Consider the following 21,010-nt stretch of genomic DNA (forward strand, 5'->3'; position numbering starts at 1 on the left):
TTAGTGATGAAGGGATGCAGGATTAGTGATTAGTGGGGAGGGGGCTTAGTAAAGAGGGTACATGGGGGCTTAGTAAGGATGGGACATGGGAGCTTAGTGATGAGGGGACAGGGGAGCTAAGCAATGAAGGGGCATGGGAGGTTTGTAATTAGGGTATATTTGGGCTAAGTGATGAGAGAACATGGGAGTTTAGTGATGAGGGGATATGGGAGCTTATTAATGAGGGGACATGTGGGCTTCATGATGAGGGGACGTGGGAGCTTGATGAGGAGGGAACATGTGTGTTTACTGGTGAGCAGTCATGGGGGCTTGGTGATGAACAAGACATGGAGGCTTAGTGAAGAGGAGACATGGGGGCTTAGTTAAGAGGGGGCATGGGGGCTTAGTGAAAAAAGGATGTGTGTTTTTACTTATGAGGGGACATGGGGATTAAGTGATGAATGCACATGTGGGATAAGTGATGAGGGGACATGGGAGTTTAGTAATGAGGGGACATGAAAGCTTATTGATGAGGGGACATGGGGGCTTAGTGATGGGACATGGGAATTTAGTAATGAGGGGACATGGAATTAGTGATGAGGGGACATGAGGGTTTAGTGATGGGGTGAGACAGGGCTCAGTGATTAGGGGATATGGGGGCTTAGTTGAAGCTTAGTTATGAGGGGACATGAAAGCTTAGTGATAAGGGGATGTTTGAGTTTAGTGATGAGTGGACATGGGGGCTTAGTGAAGAGGGGACATGGAAGCTTAGTGATTAAGGCACATAGAAGCATAGTGATAAGGGGATATTTGAGTTTAGTGATTAGGGGACATGGGGGCTTAGTGATAAGGGGACATGGAAGCTTAGTGATTAGAAAGCATAGGGGGTTAGTGAAGAGGAAACATCATAATCTCTTTCTCCCCATGAAGAAGGGGTGAGTGGGCTGGAGCAATTGGGACCTGCTTTATGAAAAGTTCCTTTTCTCTGCAGGTTTACGGAGCAGCTTCCAGCTTCCCGGGTGTTCGTATAACACAGCCTGAGCATTGACACACACTCACAGCCAGTAGCAAGCAGTAGAAATGTAGAAAGACGGAACCAGCACAATAGTAAAAGACTACAGTGATTTATGAAGGGTTTATAATTTTTTTTTTGCAAGACTGCTGTTTTGAAAAATCTGAGTTTTAGATGTTTTAGGCAACGGAGTTTGGAAACTGCACCGAGGGTCTGTATGAAATTTTTCAGGTCTTTTTTTATTTTATTATGAGAATGCAAAGCTGTACAAATGAGAGTGCTGATGGGGATATATCCCCACAAGTGTGTGTTCATGGGTACACGGTAAGGGTGTGTGTGTGTGTGTGTGTGTGTGTGTGTGTGTGTGTGTGTGTGTGTGTGTGTGTGTGTGGAAACTGCTTGATTGTGTTGATTTTGGACATGCCCCTTTAAGTAGAAGTGTGTGTGTTGATGGTGGACATGCCCCTTCAAGAAGAATTGTGTGCGTGTTGATTGTGGAAATGCCCATTTAAGAAAACTTGTGTGTGTGTGTGTGTGTGTGTGTGTTGATTGTGGACATGCCCATTTATCATGACTTGTGTGCGTGTTGGTTGTGGACATGCCCCTTTAAGGAGAATTGTGTGTGATGATGATTGTGGACATGCCCCTTTAAGAAGAATTGTGTTTGTTGATTGTGGACATGCCCCTTTAAGGACACTTGTGTGCGTGTTAATTATATACACACACACCTATAATTATGTGTGTGTGTGTGTGTGTGTGTGTGTGTCAGTTGTAGACATGCCCCTTTAAGGAGTCTTGTGCACATGTTAATGGGAACACGCCCCCTTAAAGAATCTTGTGCACATGTCAAAGGTGACATGCTCCTTTAGGGAGACTTGTGCACATGTCCAACGGGACACACCCCCTTATAAAGTGCCCATGCATTATGGAGACTAGTGCATGCAGGTTTATGGGGACATGCCTCTATAATAAGACTTGTGTGTATGTGTGTTGATGGGGACATGCCCCTTTAAGGTGCATGTATGTTTTTGGGTACAGGCTCCTATAATTAGAATTGTGTGTGTATATGTGTTTATGGGGACACAGCCTTTCATGGAGACTTGTGTGTATTGGGACATACCCTTTTAAGGAGACTTGTGTGCATGTTAATGGGGACACACCCCTTTAAGTCCACATAAAATGCCACAACATACCAAAAATACTTGCAGTAATAAATGCAGCTGACTGAATTGAAATAAAAGATAAAAGCAGTTTGCATTAATGATTAAAGATATACAGAAAATAAAAATGAACAGGTTTTTTTTCAGGCCAGTGTTTCAGTGTACTGTACATGACCACAGTTAAAACTCAGGTTCATTAGTTTGTGACAACAGTTGACTCTGTCTTTACTATAAAAATTAATACAGGTAATGATAGTGATAGTGATAATGATCTTATCACCCTGTATGAGTCATGACCCAGTAAAAGTCCTATTACTATCTGGCACCTGTACAGACTGGACTGGAGAAATGATTGTTATTGTATTTTTTTATTTTTAGCCAGGAAATGGCATTGCCTCCTTTGTAAATACAGAGAAATTCCACTCATTCAAAAGGCTGCTTGGAAAAAGAAAATGAAAAAAAAAAAACCCAACAAAACAATTATCATGGAGAGTATTTTTAAAGCTGTAAATGGCCTGTGAAACTGTGAAGTGAATTTCTTCATTTCTGAGGCTGAACAGGTTTTGGATGTCCAGTTTCTCTGAGGTACAATGAAAGAGAAACAACTGGATTTATTTTGGCTGAAAGTGGTGTACGAGTCTGCAAATCTCAATTTGTGGGAGCTGACATGGATTCAATTTATGAGGGGATGCCTTTAGTTTCAAAATAAAAAAGAAAATTGAATTCCTCCATGGCTATTAGTTTTTGGATGAATAACTCTTGATGCCTGGTATATGGTTTACTAATGGGGCTCTTTCACACGAAAGATAACCGATAGTTTCAAAGAAGGAAGTCGTTTTGGTCTTATGGTGAAAGATGGCCTGTGAAAATTTTTCTGAGACTTACATATATATGTATATATAATATGCTTATATCTATGTGTGCTTGCCTCAAGCTTCCTTTTTCCAAAATTAGCATCCCAAGTTGGCCTTTTTTCTTTTTCCATATTCTCTTCCTATTCCACATGAAAATCACAATTGCCAAATCACAATTCATCTTGCTCTAGCATGCTAATGCTGTTCTACACTAATATTGCATGCTGAAGACATTTTATTCTTCTATGCTTACTTGCATCATTTCATTATGTGTCTTCATTATTATGCAGTCTACAGAAATCTTATACCAGTAGGGGGCTGTGTATTTCACCCCCCTGCCCTGAGTGGTGTTCTATCTGAATTAATCCACCTCTTAATCCTATCATTATGACGCCACGTCTGTAAAACGCATCAGTATTATAGAGCAGCTCAGTAGAACAGAGCGCTGCATCACACACAGGAATCTCATACAGTGAGAATAAATGTTATCACTAAGGCAGGAAACTCAATGAACAATTCAACACGTCTCCTTTCACTGTAGCCACAACTGCACCTCCACATACATCATCTGTAGCAGAAGCATCGATATTCACATCAGAGTCTGGGGTTTCCCTGCATTTCATGAATGTTTTTCATGACACAAAAAGTAGAAATAGTTTATGAAAAAAGCTTCACAACTCTTTTGAACCATTTGGGCTGACCTTTCCTCACGATGTCCAGCTTAAATCCACATAAATATATTTGAACTTGTGCAGTTTGCTACGGATGTGTTATGCGAGCTCTGACTCAAAAAAAGGACGTGGAAAATGCTGACGTTATTGTAAACCTGCTAGATTATAATTTTATATATAGGTATAAGGGGGAAAAAAACAGTAAAATGTAAGACAGTGATTCTGATAGAGTTTAGGCCAGCGGAGAAGGCCTTTCAGGGTCGTCAGGGCCAGAAAGACCTTCTCCGCTGGACTAAACTCTATCAGCAATGGGTCCTTGCTCAAGGCCCTAAACCCTCAATTGCTCAAATCTATCATATTTCCGTTTCTTAGCATTTTTTGCTCAAGATTAATTCTAGCTACATGGAAGGTTTTGCTTTGGGGCAAAGTTAAAGGTATTTAATGAGATTTAAGCAGCTACTTATGCGGCCCTGCTTCGATCCCGGGTCAGGGAACCAACCCCAGCCACTCTTAGTGGCGGTCCCAAGCCCGGATAAAGGGGGAGGGTTGCATTAGGAAGGGCATCCAGCGTAAAAACATGTGCCAAATCAAAAATGCGGATGATCTGCTGTGGCGCCCCCTAATGGGAGAAGCCGAAAGAAAGTTTTTTAATGAATAATGAACATCTTGCCATGAAATTGCAGTAGCATGGGGCGAATTTTGTCGCCATTACAAACATCACATAAACAGGTATTTCCCGACTTATGATGATTCGATCATAATTTGGTTTAGTCTACCCAGGAGTCTTAAAGAATGGTGACCAGTAGGGGGTAGTATACTGTTAATCATTTATTCAATTACAGTACATCATTTAGCAAAACAGAACAATGTACAGTACCATAATGTACAAACTACAATATATGTGGCAGTTTTGCGAGTGGAGGGCGGAGCAGAACGAAACGAGTGGTAAGAATCACACCTCTATCTTATTGGACTAAATATTGCGCTCTGTTTAGTGTCCGGCAACGGCGATATAAAGTAGATAGACGAGCTAAAATTGGGCTTTAAAACACTAGTAACACATAAAACAAGTACGCGTACTCTGTTGACTGCTGGCGAGAGTAAGGCATCTCACATCCTGGGAGTGTCTCAACGTATCGTAAAGCATATACACTGTTTTTTTTGTCTGCTGCATAAAACATAATGTATTTTAACAGTTTTGTTGTATCACTATTGTTATCGTAAGATGAACCAATCATAAGTTCAACCATCGTGACTTGGGGACTGCCTGTATTTATTCTTTTGTTCTAACTCCTAGCATGTCAGTAGGTGTGTAGTGGATTGTTCTAGCATGAGCGTGACATTGATGGACAATACAAGCTTCTTTTAGCATTCGTTTTTCTTCTGAGTTTAGGTATAAACATCCACCCACAAAATACCTGCAGTCTTCCGCTTCCGTGGTGCGTCATTGAGACAGAGTTTTCCTTAGTATTTGAACCAGCGAACAGTTTCCTCACATTTCTTGCAAATCGAATTCTGCTGGTCGGAGTCTCGTGTTTATTTTCAGCCGAGAGTTTTATTTATCCTCGGGTGTGTGGACGTTGAGCTAGCCTGGTGTTCAGTGGGTGTTTTGAATGGAGATGATTCAGGGTGTATTCTCTTTCTCTCTCTTTCTCTTTCTGTTGTTCTCCTGACGATAACGTTTGCGCAGGGAACAAGTTTGCAGCCTTTGCGGGAGGGTTTTTCACGCCGTAAAAATGTGGTTTGGATTAGCTCGGAGTCGAAAAGAATCGCGAATTCTCCGACGAGTTGGAGACAGGACGGCTGATGATGATGATCATTGTTAACAATCGTCGGGTTTAGAGCTTTCGCGCTGGAACGTGAAGATAAGTCACCTGCTGAAAGACGCAGAGGGAGCTGGAGACGATGGATAAGACGGTGTGAAAGTAAGAAATCAAGATTTCCATCCAGGCAGCAGTAAATCTGTACGAGGATTCCATTAAATATACAAAAAAAACTAAACAAAACAAAAAACAGACATATATCTGTCGTGTTTTCAAGGTGGACATATTTGGTCCATGTATATGGTGGAGAAGGTTATGAAGTTAAGAGGTGTTTTGTCTCCAGGATCATTTCCTAGTAGTGTAAAATCCCTGACTTTTAAGGCACTGGAACCACAGGAAATTTGGTAATCAGCCTCATATTGACCTGAGGCAGACTTGGCCTGGTACTGGTATGTGCTCTGAGACAGACTCTGCACATGTGCCATCTTTTTTGGCGGAGAAAAGGGGAGAAGAACGAGATTAGCAGCAACGCAAGCCAGGCTTTGGCTATGATTAGGTGCTGTTTGGCTCCTTTCGGGTCTGGCTAGCGTTCGAATGCGCCGTGCTGGAGTCCTGATCCAAGAGAGAGTAGAAGGGATGAATGAGAAGACGAGAACTGAGGTCTCCTGAGACGAGTTCAGATTTTTCATCAGACGTTTGTAGGTTTGGGAAAGAAGATGTTCTGTTGGAACAGTTGGATAAAGCTTTAGCTACAGCTTCACATCTTCTCAGTGCGGCTACAGAGTGAAACTATACACTGCAAAAAAGAATTGCCTGAATCTAAGAAATAAATGCATGATTTAAGAAGATTCAGACTAGAAATAAGTCAAATCTGCCAGTGCAGTGAGATCATTCCACTCGGTAAGCTTTCCTGAAATAAGAAAACATATCTAGTCTTCAGCAAAAAACTAAATGTCTGAAAATAAACATTAAAACACTTATTCCAAGAAAAAACAAGATTTAGTCTCGTCAACTCAAAAGTAGCTTGTTATATCTTTCTCTAATTATTTATCTCATTAATTATTTAATTATTTCTCTCAATTGTTAATTTCTCTTAATTTAAGAATCGTCATCATTTTATCACTCTGTCTAAAAATGAGACACAAATGAGACACAGTGAAGCATTTACGCTAAAAACAAGATCACTATTAGAATCAGAATCAGGAAAAGGACCTTTTTGACAACAAGTATGTTTTCACTTACAGAGTGACAGAAGCTTCCAGTTTTTCCACATTTTTATAAATACAATAAATACAATGTAAAAAAAATAAAATAAAAATTAAAGAAGTTGAATAAAAAGTGCTATTGCACATCTTTTAATAAAAAAATAAATAGGATTAATAAAAAAATAAGTATTATTGCACAACAAATGCATAAATGAGTTTATTCTTTCACAATAAAAAGCATTATTGCACTAATAAAATCGAGAGCACGGCTACATGCACATTGTCTAAAGTTTTTTATGCAATGAATCATTTATTCAATTATTTATTCGATTGTCTTTCGACACACAGTAGTTTTAATGCAAAAACAAAGCATTACTTGCTGCTTCTCGAAATACTTAAACCTATATATATGTTATATATATAATTATATAATTATTAAAATATTAAACATTATTGAGTTTTTTTTGTCATTTCTGAACACTGAAAAATCTTCAACATAAGAAACCGAAATCAAACTACAGAACAATAAAATAATAACCGCTCTGGATAATGTTTGGAAAGAGTGTGATATTTACTAATTTGTTATTAGGTTGTAAATAAATGTGTTGGCGTTGACATAAAGCACGCATTTGGAATGAATAATACTAATAAACAAATTCTACTGTACGTGTAATTGAGCATTTTTTTTACTGGGCAACCTTAAAACCAAATTACTACATTAAAACAACTAAATTACTAAAGTAAAAGATTAATGCAGCCTCAAATGTTGACTCTGGTGGTAATTAAGTTTATTTCGCAGGTCAAATAAGTAACTTTAAGGTTTACTTACTTAGTAAATACAAGTATTTTATTTTTAAAAATAAGATCAATGTATTTTTTATGGCTAGAAATAAGATTGTATGGAAAATTAGACAATATAATATTCATATGCCAGTTTCAAGAGATTCAGTGGGTGTGGTCTTCTATTATGATCGGCCCTCATACAGGACCCTGAAGCCACGAAGTCGGTGTGTCTGTTGTGATTTACTTCTCAGAATCGAAGTTTGAACAATCACTTTTCACTTCACTTTTTATTCCCGTCTATACATCAACACTTTTCATCTTTTTCCTCCCTCGCTCTCACACACATCCTGAAAATGAGTTTTATGATGCTATCCATCACCATTAACCTGAGGCGAACTGCATTTAACACTTAGCTTTGTTCTGATGTTGTGTTTGCAGAGGCTGTGGATCATGGATCAACCAAATGTGACGGGTAAGAAGTGTGTTTCGCTGATTGCACTGCAACACACACACACACACACATACAAATGCTATGCAAGTTTCAAAGCCTGGCTAACAAAAAAAAATCATATTAGGAAAGCATTTATAAATTTGAGAACTGTAAGTACGATTTAAGCACTAGCATTAGCTGTTCATTTTCTCCCAAATTGCCCAGGGTTATTGATTATCCTCTAAAATCCACCGAAAGCAAAATTCTCATAGGCACGAGCCAACAATCCATGTATACACCCTGATTTATTTTCATTTTTTTGCCATTAAAGAGCTATTTGGCTGTGTCATTTCGTTCTTGTTCACGTACTTTCCACCGCGATCTCCTTTCCTTGACCTTTTCTACATTATGTAATGTTGCAACCTGGAACTGAAATGCTCTCTAATTTGGTTTTAAGCATTTGAGTTACACAATATGAAATACTTTTTGGGGGGAAATAAAAGGTGCAAAAATAGTCTGGTATTGTGACACAGAGGCTAAACATCTGGATTCTCATATTTTTGCCAACTCTTTCTGCCAAAATTGCTCACGGTCTGTCAGATGGTTGGACACCACTGTTGAACAAGGTCTTGCAGAAGGCTGTGAACCTCTCCAGTATGGATGGGAAGTGAATCTGAAGTGTCGCGAGTGGACCGATGATCATCCGTGTTGCTCTCAATCCTGATGAAATGCATCCCCACAACACATTGCTACCCACAATATTCTTCAGTGTAGGGAAGTTAATCTCAGGATGATAAGGAATGTTGGGCCAATGTTGCTGTTTCTTCTTGCTGAAGAGCCCAGCAGTGGTAGTGCTGGGATTTGAACTCACAACCTTCCTATCATAAGTCCAATGTCTTAACCACTTCCCTAGTTGGAAGGTTAAGGGTTACTTTTCTGAAGGTCAGGAGTTCAAGCCCTGCTATTGCCTAGCTGCTACTCTTGGGGCCCCTGAGAAAGGCCCTTAATCTGGAGTGCCCTAGGTGTGCTGTATCATTGCTGACCCTGTGCTCTGACCCCAGCTTCCTAATATCGGTGGTATATGTGAAGGAAAAATTCACTGTGCTGTAAAGTACACGTGACAAATATTAACCACCTTTCTTTTCTTTTCTTTTAATATTTGTTTATATATTTTCTAACAAACTCTGGGTTCTCACAGTTTCAGGGTATTTACATTTAGATCCCAGGACCGTTTAATTGCCCACAAGTAAATTCTGAACTAATTCAAAAGTTTGACAGAAATGAGCCTAAATACCAACAATAAGGGTTTTATATTTATGAATAACACCAATTAAGTCCATATAAATTTCAGATTAAAACAAATACAAAACATTTAAGGGTGTGAATACTTTTTGAGGTACTGAACCGGCTGCCTGTAAATGAGTCCCTATCAGTTTATTCCTAACGACCCAGTCAGTGGTGACAATGGCAAGGAAGAACTTTAAAGAAGAAACCCTGAGAAGAACCAGACTTTAAATTGTCCTCATCTTTGCAACACTCAATATTGTTATATCAATTCATTTCAGCTCTGTCATGGTTGAGGTTATTAGACAACTGAATGCAAAACTGTTCATAATCATTGCAGTCATTGTAACACAATGTATATCCAAATCCATTTTTTTTGGTTTATGTGCTGCGTCATACTGTAACTCACTGCTTTGTAAATGTATGTTTCTTCAGCAGTGTCGTTCCGAAAGAGAAAGGACGTGGAAAAGACGAGACGTACTGGCGGGAGATCAATGCCGCAATGGCGCTGACCAACTTGGCCAAGCCTAAAGATGGCGCTCCTGCAGGCACCACCAGCTGCATCATTCAGAAATCTTCTCATATAGCCGAAATCAAGACTGTCAAAGTGCCCATCATGCACAAGTACTAGCAGCTTCCTCGTCTGGGAAACGCATCACGGGACTTTGGGAATCTGCTTAAAAATTTGTGTTCATTTTTATATATATTTTGTTGTACTTATGAATATGAAGTAGATTTTTTTTTGTACTTTCAAATGAAGTGCCCTTAAATGCAGCACTTTGTTGTTGTTCCGAGGTTTGTGCTTTTCTTATCATGCACAGGCGCTTTTCATAATAAGTGTTGATAACGACAGTATTGCGGAACGAGACACTTTTGCATTGTTAACTTATTTTGATACGACTTTTTTTTCTTTTTTTTTTAATACTCTTTTCTATCATGCCAAAGTGCCTTCACATAGACTAGGAAACTAAGAAAGGGGAAGTGCACACCATGGTATTCAGTTCCTGGAGTCTACACTTCTGATTCACACTATGTAAATCCCAATGTTCAGAACCTTCATATATATATATATATATATATACATATACGGTACACAGTGTCATGTTTATGCCAGCGATTGGTCACCATCAATGCGATCACATACAACGTGTTCCTTTTTGAAGTTGAGCAACACTTCCTTGTTATTGACCTTGCCACTTTATATATATATATAGACAGTCCTCGAACTACGATGATTGACTAAAGATTTTTCTAATTTTTACGATGACGATAGAGTTATAGTTTAGTGCATATAGTATAGTTTATGCATTACAGTACTGTAAATTGCTCTATTTTGCTAAATTATGTACTGTAAATTGTTTAATTGGTACCGGTATACTAGCGCATACTGATCACCGTTCTTTAAGACTCCTGGGTAGGCTAGGCCATGTCTCAACAATATTTTTTACGTTACGACACATTATAGTAAGTCAGGAAATAAGAGAAATTATTATAAATTCGCACTGAATACATGTGCCTTCTAAAACCCGGATTTGCTTCTGACCACCTCTATCCGAGACAGCTGCTGTAGACAGATGTCTACACTGATCTGTCTTGTTTATCGTTCCGAGGTTTCTAACTGAGACGTAGCTCATGACAGCAGTCACAACAATGGCGGGAAGTTTGACATTCTTACACATAAAATGCCGAAACTATTGACGGTTTCTTTATGGAGCTATTAATCGCTTTTGATTTGACTCACCGCGATGTATATAAGGTACATAGAACCTCCTGCGCACAAATTCACATGTCAAGTACAAAGTTTGCTAAACTGGAAATTCGTATGTCTGGACCGTATTGCGTTCTCTGTGAATTGTGAGTTTAGGACTTGGCGAGCTAGTACTGCCCTGCTATAGCAAAAGTATGTCTTACTTCTTCTTATTAAACTGAATGGAAACAACTGCTATGGATGGAAATAACACGCCATCTGAAGACCTAGCTACTGCTTAGTTGGCTGGATATCAAGTAAAGGTTTGACATTGTCCTTCTGCTTTTGTAGGGCAGAACAGTTCAGCCAGATATGCATTAAAACTAAGCATTTAATAACATGTGCCTAATAATAAGATGGCATGTGAAGTAGCAACCTAACCAGCAATAACCGAACACGTAGTTTTACACGCCATGCTTGCTAACTGATGCTAAACAATACTGTGCCCTTCGACACCCAGGTCACATTTGGATTTATGTGCATTCCCTGGTTCTCAGACACTCCAGGATGCAGATCAAAAGCACCGTAAGTGCCTGCCTGCCCTAGACCTGTCTGCTTCCCGCTGAGAACCGATGTACAAAACACATGGTGTTAAATTGCTGCGATGTAACTCAGTAAGACACACGTCCATGCACAAGCACACGCTCACAAACATAAGGCTGTAATTATAGCATATGGCTGCAATTATAATCCTGGTTTGTCTCTTTAACAGATCATTTATCCATCATCTGCCAAACACCAGGGAAAGTTCTGTCATTATCAACTGTTTAATGTAGTGGTGCTTTAATGCAACGTGAGCCTGATCCCTGTAGACACACACGGCATTGTTCAACAGTCGCGTGTGCCAACCATGCCGATCTCTATTACTCTTACTGACACCGCGTAATCCCATTTGAGCAGCTGGATGACAAACTATTCTGTGATATGTGCTAGAAAATCGATCGTCTAAAGTAGAGCTCGACTGATAATGGATTTTACAGATACCGAAAGCTAGGTTGTAGCGTACTTGCCGATACCCGATTAATCAACCGATTTTTAAAATGAAAAACAGTACTGAACATAAAAAAAACAGTCCTGAATTATAAATAATCAATATAATATAGCGCTCTTCGCGCAGCATGCAGTCTCGAGTGTAAAAACCTGTGATTCGCCTCTCGAAGCCGATCTCATACTTTATAACGCAACCCGGATAAACTATCAGTATGGATTTTTTAACGATAGCTAATAGTTCCAGCAATCAACTATCAGTGTCGATCAATCGGTCGACCTCTAGTCTAAACGATCAACATGTGACTTTTTAAGAAACTCACCTGAGTTGAGTCTAAACTCTTGACACTCAAATCCTAGGTGAAGTCAAAGACAAATTCAAAGCACAGTCGTATACCAATCAGGCGCCCCAAGTCCTGAGTAGAGACGGATAAGCACTAGTCTCAAGTCAAGTCCTGGGTAAAGGATCCTAATAAAAAATCTATTTCCCCAAACAATAATAGATATATCTCAAGTAAAATCCAAAGATATTCAAGCACCAAGTCACATCATAGTTAAAGGTCCACTTGGACAAGCCTCAAGTCCAGAGTGAAGACAGACAAGTGTAAAGTCTCAAGTCATGAGTAAAACAATAAGTCACCCTTATTAAAGGCAGATACGCACAAAGACACTTCCAGAGCAAAGGCAATTGCAAAGTCAAGTCCCAAATAAAATGTCTTATATTTTGACTCAGGTAGAGATAAGTTTCGAGGTGATTCCTTAGCAAGGCTGGACAAGTCTCAATTCGAAACAGACACATCTCAAGTTCAAAGTCACGCCCCATGTCAGGTCCTAAGCAAAGACTGCAAGTCTCAAGTCTAGTCTCAAATCAGTACCCAGCTAAAGACATGGGAGCCGAGTGGCAAGTGCAGAATTCTGAAGTTAAGTCCTAAGTAAAGCCAGACACAAGTTTCATGTAACGTTCAGAAGTAAAGACAAACAAATCTCGTAAATATCTTGTAAAAATCCCAAGTCCAGTCCCAGATCAGACTTTCCAAAAGTCCCACATATGGACAGAGAAGTCATATACCAATCAGATATCTCGGGCCCTGAGTACAGACAGATAAACACTAATTCTCTTCCCCAATAAAGACCTATGATTCCAAAATCAGGTCTTCTGGAAAGATGAGGCAAGTCTCAAGTCACATCCTGCATAAAAATAGAAGTCCTAATAAAAAAGCAATTTCCTCGAGCAAAGACAGACAATTCCAGAGTCAAGTTCTAAAAAGATAGATAGCTCTTAAGTCAAATCCAAAGATATTTAAGCACCAAGTCACATTGAAGCTAAAGGCCCAAGTAAAACTGGACAAGTTTTAAGTCCTGAGTAAAACAGGAAGTCCCCCCAAATAAAGACAGATATGACACTTCACAGACACTTCAGAGTAAAGTGAATTACAGAGTCAAGTCCTAAATAACGCCATGCCATGTCTTATGTAATGACTCAGGTAGAGATAAGTCTCAAGGTGATTCCCGAGTAAAAATGGACAAGTCTAAATTTAAGACAGACACATCTCAAATTTTACAGTCGCTCCCCATGTCAGGTCCCAAGGGAAGAAGTGCAAGTCTGAAGTCCAATCTTAAATCAATTCCCAACTAAAGACATGACACATGAATTTCAGGAGTAAAGATGAGTCTAAAAATAAAGACGAATAAGTCTCAAGTCAAAACCCTAAGTAAAGGCATGACAAGTGCAGAATAAAGACAAATGACTCCCAAAAGTCCCACGTTAGGACAGGACAAGTTTGAAATTCCAAGTAAAGACTTAACTAATCAACCCCCACGTAACAACAGACAAATCCCATGTCAAGTTCTCTACATGATTTAATGACTCAATACCGTGTCGTCTCATAGTGCAATTCATTTATTTTCTACCGTACATGCATGATCAAAGCATCGCGCACTCTCTCTATTAGTGCTGTACAGAAAACAGAATTAAGTCGATCATCGCTCGTCTCTTTTAGTCCAAGTTGCTGGTTCTCTAATCACATGACTCCCATAGATGCTATGCAGTGTATTACACAGGAAACAGAATCGAGTAGTTCATCTAATAAGTCCTTTGGTCTGAGTCGTTTGATCTTTTGTCACATGAAATCCGTGTACACTATGCAGTTATGTATACATGTATACATTTTTGGAACTATAGTCAAAGTTCGTGTATGTAGACGCGTTCTGCTTATCGAAAATGTAACATTGTTCAAAGTCACAAAACCCGATTCGTTTATTTGGATGAATTCAAACAACCGAGTCACTAGAATGATCCGATCCTCCCATCACTATCATCTATACACATATCATTTCCATAATACAGAAATCTAACATCCTGAAACTGAAAAGTCCAGAGTTTCAATGCTTGGCCGGGTTTCATTCTTTCAAACAATGAGGATTGTGACCAGAAGGGACCTTTACCTTGTTATCAGTATTATATTGTAATAAATGTGTTGTCTTCTCACATGTTCCAGCTTAGAATCAGAAATCTTGGCCTGCTTTACAGAAAACCTGCAGCTGGTGAGAATTAAGGCTGAAAATGATGTTTACAAGATGTAAGAAATAGACATATGCGAGACTATGCTATGTCTCTAACAGACTGGGTCTTCTGAAAAGAAACGCCACTTCAGTATTATTTCAGTTTCAGACTGAATTAAAGTATAAACTTTTGGTGTTTGTGAGGGTGTGTGAGTTTGGGGTGTGATTTATGTTATAGTAAAGACGTTGTTTACTTAGACCATGCAGTACTGCCTTGGGAATAATGGGACTTATCTCCTCATATATATATATATATATATATATATATATATATATATATATATATATATATATATGCAGACGCAGGGCCACTTTACAGAAGACAGCAGTATAAGATGAAGGTTGTGTGTATATCAGAACGGTGTACATGTAGATCCTATGTTACTGTTGCATGTGTATGTTTTTCTTTTTTCCCTTCATGCCCTCTGGTCTTACGTTCGGCAGACCTCATCGGAGCTCATGGTGAGAAATGCCAAAGAGATTTCTTTGTAAAAGCTGCATACACTCCATCACATACTGTATCCCCGTGATCGAGATCGTTTAAACTGTGCTGTTTTACAGCCTGGAACTCTACAGACACTGGTGCTCAGAAATGGAAATCACAATCCAGCGAACACATGCATGCCTTTTTCTTGTCTTTTCTTTTCTTTTCTTTTTTTGGTGAAAGGAAACATTCCAGTTTATTCACCGATGCTGCTGGTAAAGCGTGTCTCAGCTCTGAGTCAGAAGACCGTTTGAAAGCCTACATCCTCCCTTTTGCTTTCTGGAGGGATTTCTACAACGCTTTGAATCTACAATGAACTTTTTGGACCAAGGTGAAAGGAAGATGTTCCAAGCGAAGACATTCATCATCTAAAATGGATCCTTTTTTTTAAACCCGTTTATTTGCCAGTTTTTGTACTGTAATTAGTTTTTCGTGGTTTTTTTGGACTTGTTTTTTTTATTATTATTATTATTCCCCTGGACAATATTTGCTTTTGAAAAGATGATGACGGACAAAAGGCGATTGTTGCGTTCATCGTTCATACTTCGGAACATCTTTAAATTATTATGGACTGCAAAAAAAATATTAAAAAAAAATGGACTGGTGATGATAGCATACAATTTTTTTTTTTTTATTTCTTCAATGGTTAAGTTATATATTTTTTGTTCCTTGGTTTCTTCAGAGACTGGATGTTTATCCAATGACCAAATGCATAATATCTCATTTATTCTTTGGTTTCCTGTCCCCCCTCCTTCCCAGGAATTATGTTTACTTTCACAGAACGATGAATAAACATTTGAAGATGTAATTTTTGTTGGTTTTTAAGAATATACACGACTATTACTAATTCAAATCTTGACAATTAATCATTCCGATTATTATAAATTATTACAAAAGAATCAGAACTGACTCTTCAACCAATATGTTTTTTGATTTTTTACACATGAAATATTAGCATGAGGTATTAGCATGAGGTATTAGCATGAGGTATCCTTGAGGCTGAATGAAATCTCACACAAATCTAGCCCCAAGATTTCCTTTTCCCCTGCACCACCCTGCATTTCAGTATTTTATAAAAAATTCTGTTCATCTGTTATATACAGCTATACTATATGGAAAAAACCATATATCAGACTCCCTGATTATAGCAACTTGCAATAATCTCATTCATACTGCTGAGCGGTTGAGGGTAAAGGGCCTTGCTCAAGGAGCCGGCAGTGGCGGTTTAGTGGTGGTGGGATTTGAACTCACAAGCTTCTGAACAGAAGTCCAACATCGTAACTATTGATCTACTCTATGAAGATATTTTATAAGATTGATGTGATCTTGAGATGGCTTGCACAGAACTCTGGTCTAAACACCTTTGGCTCCCTGAACACCTTTGGTATACACTGGAGTGCTTCTATTGCACCAGGCATCCTCATCTGATATCAGTACCTGACTTTACTAATGGGTTTATGGCTGGAAGGACAGATACCTCCAGATCAACACTCTAAAATCTAGTGGAAAGAATTCCCAGAAGAGTGGCAGGATACTATATTAACAAAGAATAGGGACAACTCCATAGGAATACCAATGGGTTTGATGAGACTGGGATTATTATGTGTTATGATGGATATAGTGGTGCTTGGATATAAAAGGTGAACTCTAGAGGTCCTGAAACTGTAACCTAGGGGCAACTTAGGGTGGGCAATCCACCTACCTGCACCTACCTGTTTTTAGACAGTGAGTGAAACCTGAAAAATTCAAATGCAATTTAAGTGAACATTGGGAACATGGAAAGAAGCCTTAAAGGTTTAGGCTCTGGTTTACCAATCAGACTTTTGAGGGTTCAGGCCCCAGCACCACTGGGCTGCCACTGCTGGACCCTTGAGCATGGACCTTAACCCCCTCTGCTCCAGGGGTGCAGTACCATGACTGAAATGTCACTGTGCTTTAATGTATACAGATGACTCCCTAGTTAAGATGGTTTACAGTACAATTTTTAAACTTGCAATGACGACACCACAAAGTGTCAAATATTTGACGTTTCGCACGGCGGGCGAACATATTGCTTACGCTAAGTTGGGACGCTGCCAGGATGTAAGTATCTCCAGCCTTGTGAGATGCATTACTCTTGCCAGAGCTTGGCAGAATTCAGTTGTCTCGGTTTGTGAGCATGTATTTGTTTTCCGTGTTTTCGGTGTTTCAAAGCCCAGTTTATTCTCTTGTTTCTCCTCTTTTAATTGGTGTCGCTGGACACTGAAACAGAGTGCACTGATTAGTTTTATCAGATACAGGTGTGCTTTTTACCACTCGTTACCACTGCCCTCCACTCGCAAACCCACAAATCAAATTTTCTTAAGACTCCTGGGTAGACAAGACCATTTCTAAACTTAGTTATGATGGGGTCATCAAAAAGGCATCTCCATGGTAAGTTGGGGACCACCTTAATGTGACAAATAAAGGCCGTTTTGCTGAAAATGCGTAAAACTCTACATAGATCTGAGGTCAGATTTAAACCAGGAACCATAAGACTGTGAGGGGAAAAAAACACCCCATCGACCATGTTTTAACAAATACATTTATGGCATTTGGCAGATTCACAGAGTGACTCACATTTATCTCATTCATACAACTGAGCTGCTGCTAACGGGTTTAGGAGAGGGAGCTTGGTGAGGCTGGGATTGAAACTCATGACCTTCTGATCCAAAGACCAATGACTTAGCGACCACCTCCCCAAAAAATTATAGTATTCTGGGTGGGCCACGGAAATGTAGCCCACCTCCGTAGCACCGGCACGGTATTTTATTGTGCCTTGTGAATATAACCATAGCGGACAGGTATTGTAAAATTGGAACAAGCAGGTAGACAGAATTGTGTAAACATTTTAACGACAAAGGTTTTAATTCCACCCCTAAACAAGCACTGTGTGATGTCTCCATACGGTCTACGCTCTGAGCGTGTGGACGGAGAAAAAGTTCGCTACTTGACCAGCTAAACAAACAAATCACTCAAGTCTCCGTTTTCCTTCAGCCCACATGAGAAAGGCTCGGTTAAAGAGGACTATTGTGCTTTTCAGGATTGTGTTATTTACAGAGAGGATATAATTAGCGATGGTTTACATGCTGCCTAAACTCCGATGACAGCAGCAGCTCAGACGTGTGAAGCTTTTTGGACGTTCTAGTTTACTTTTATAATGTAAATGCGACACGCACAGCCGGCTACGGTTTCCCTTTCTCTCTCTCTCTCTCTCTCTCTCTCTCTCTCTCTCTCTCTCTCTCTATATATATATATATATATATATATATATATATATATATATATATATATATATATATATATAGAGTCTACTGGGTTTGTAAATCCTTCTTCTTTTTTGCCCTTCAGCCCCTTTCTCTTTACTTAATGATTCTACCATTCTGCTTGGCTTGCCACAAAATCTGCACAAAGCCCAGGAACTAGCATACCAAATATCCTGTGCCAAAGAGACGCCAGCTGCCTGGATGCCTCTTTGTACTGTGTATTCCGTGTATTGGTCCACCTTAGTAACTACTAGATGCAAAGGATCCTGTAACCAATGGCTTTGAAGGCAAACGCCAACAAACCAACAGTGAGCAGAACGTCTATGAAATCGATTCCAGTGGTTGCTATCCAAAGGGTGGGATACTGATATTACGCCATTACAACCAGCAATCGGGATGCACAGGGATTCGGAGATCAACTTTTTGTCCGAGGCGCCAGTGTTCAATTACCGAAATCACCTTTCGTCTTTCTTTATTTTATTTTTTTTCTCCACATGTCCATATGATGTTAATCAGTCCACATCTGGCAGTAATTTGACAGAGAGCAGCACTGTCATGGATTGCAACTTATAGATGTTCGGCTTCACACGATTGATGATAGAACAGAGAGTTGCAGATAGCCGGACATCTATCATAATTGCGATGTTCAAAAAATGTAAAAGAAAAAAAAAAACCCGAAAATGAGGTCTCTATTGCTTTGTGGTCAACAAAAATCTAATTTGTTTTATCTCATCATCCATGAATGCTTTTTTAGTCTATTTCGTTTTCTGTAGCGTTTCTCAGATCAGATATGAAATTCTCGAAACTACTTGTTCAGCATCCACGTCGTCATCACTTGTGCACATCATAAAAGCGATTTCTTGTTTTTCTCAGTTGCTTTGGAGCGTTTCTCGAATCATTGTTAATATTTGCAAACCAGCATTTCTCAAAACAATTTGTACAAACAACACAAAACATTGGATTTCTTGAAAAAGACTTTTCTCAAAATCTTACTCAAAAGTAAATATTTGTATCAATGAACATCTCGTTACCATCGTTACAAGTCCTTTTGTCATTGTCCACAAACAAAATTGTCAAAATGTGACAGTGCAGAGATTCAGGGTTTCAGAGTTTCAGTGTTTCCTGATGTAAACTACGGTTTGGGTTACAATGGTTGCAAAAGCACAAGGCTGAATTTCTTCTGTTTGGTATTTATGGATCAGCACAAACGTACACGTTAATGTATGCAGGATGTTGACTGCAAGAGATCGGACAGGATTCACACTTTTACTGTACTGTTTCAGTGTTCGATCGTTTTCAGGATCTATTTTCAGAAATTGTAACTCTGTGTTTCTCTGCCTGTCAATCAATTAAAGGTTCACAAGATTCACCTTTGACCCGTTTTAAAGAACTAGTCGCTTATCGGTTGGTCTGATGCCGTGAACTCGCCTTCGTTAGTGACATTCAAGATTCAGCTTCACAATTTATCAATTCTAGACGCATTTACAAGGAAAAAATTTGAATAGAAATTTAAGCCTGACAGATTCTGACAACTGGTTTAAGCATTTTGTATAAAAGGGCCAAAAATGAAGAATACAAGACAATCGTGTTTTTTTTTTATTTGTCAAAATCTACATAAAGCACATTCATATAGTTTGTATATATACAGTACATTAGGGCTGTCAATCAATTAAAATATTTAATTGCATGAAATGTTCCCTTTTATTTTAAATGTATGTATATATTAATAAAAAATTACATAAATGCGCACTTAAAATTAATTTGTGCTGACATATTAACTCTTTAACTTAAAGACATGTTGCACACAATCTCAGAAAGGTCCATATTAAATATCTGGAATAAATATAAAATGTGCCTTCAAAGTGTCGTCATTATGAAAAGTAAAACTATATAAACAAAAATATTGGGGCTCCTGACTTTTCCAGCCATATGTGCTTCTTCTCCAAACTGTTAACACAAAGTTGGAGCCGAGTTCCATGAACATATGGTGTACGTGGCTTGGAGTGGAAGATCTGCTATAGAGATCTGACCTCAAGCCTAGTGAACATCTTTGGCATGAACTGAAAGGCTGATTGCACTTTGTGCCTTTGTGGCTGAAAGAGCACAAATCTCCACAACCTCAATCCAGTGGAAACATCTTCCCAGAAGTGTGGAGCAAATGAGGATTTAATGTGGAATGAGATGTTAAAAAAGAAGCACATACAGTACTAATCTTATGGTCAGGTGTCCACAAACTTTTGTTGTCTTGGGTTCAGAAGAGTTTGTCGATTTGTGTTTGTCTCATGTACATTAAAGCAAATTTCTTTCTCCATGTATATATGAGTGATGAGTCGTTCATGAACGAGTCGCTTGTTTTGAACGAGTCTTTAAAGTGATTCAGAGAGTCTCAAAGAGTGATTCCTTCATTTTCTACCGGATGCGCATGAGCAAAGCATCGTGAATTCTCCATAGGTTATGTACAGGAAACAGAACTGAGTAGTTTTACCTCTTGACGTGACTCCTATAGATGCTACACAATGCATTACACAGGAAACAGAGTTGAGAAGTTCATCTCCTGAGTCCTCTGGTCCGAGTCATTCGTTCTTTTATCACAATGCAATAGTTCAGGGTTTTTTTTTTGGCTGAATCTTAACATTATTGTCGTAATAATAATAGGAGTCATGTGACAAAAGAAATAATGATACGGAACAGAAGATATGAGAGATGAAGCTACTTATTCTGTTTATCATTATTTGTCATATTTTATTTATATACTATTATATAGTATATAAATATCATTTCTGATCAAAGGAACCAAATTAACTA

The 21,010-nt window shown here is 38.9% G+C and overlaps 1 protein-coding gene across 5 annotated transcripts in view; it reads left to right on the forward strand.

Annotated features, from left to right (window-relative positions):
• Positions 1–15,729, forward strand: part of mkxa (mohawk homeobox a) — a 49,798-nt gene extending 34,069 nt beyond the window's left edge. For 4 of the 5 annotated variants that reach the window (XM_083557527.1, XM_083557528.1, XM_083557526.1 and 1 more), the window contains exons 6-7: positions 7,866–7,899; positions 9,577–15,729. In XM_083557527.1, coding sequence (XP_083413653.1) covers positions 7,866–7,899; positions 9,577–9,772 — 230 coding nt within the window. In that variant the 3' untranslated portion in view covers positions 9,773–15,729. The remainder of the gene's footprint in view (positions 1–7,865; positions 7,900–9,576) is intronic. The other variant, XM_083557530.1, reaches the window with a different exon arrangement.
• Positions 15,730–21,010: the final 5,281 nt, after the last annotated feature.

This window comes from Silurus aristotelis (assembly GCF_946808225.1).
Source record: "Silurus aristotelis genome assembly, chromosome: 12".
In the NCBI taxonomy this organism is placed as follows: Eukaryota; Metazoa; Chordata; class Actinopteri; order Siluriformes; family Siluridae; genus Silurus; species Silurus aristotelis.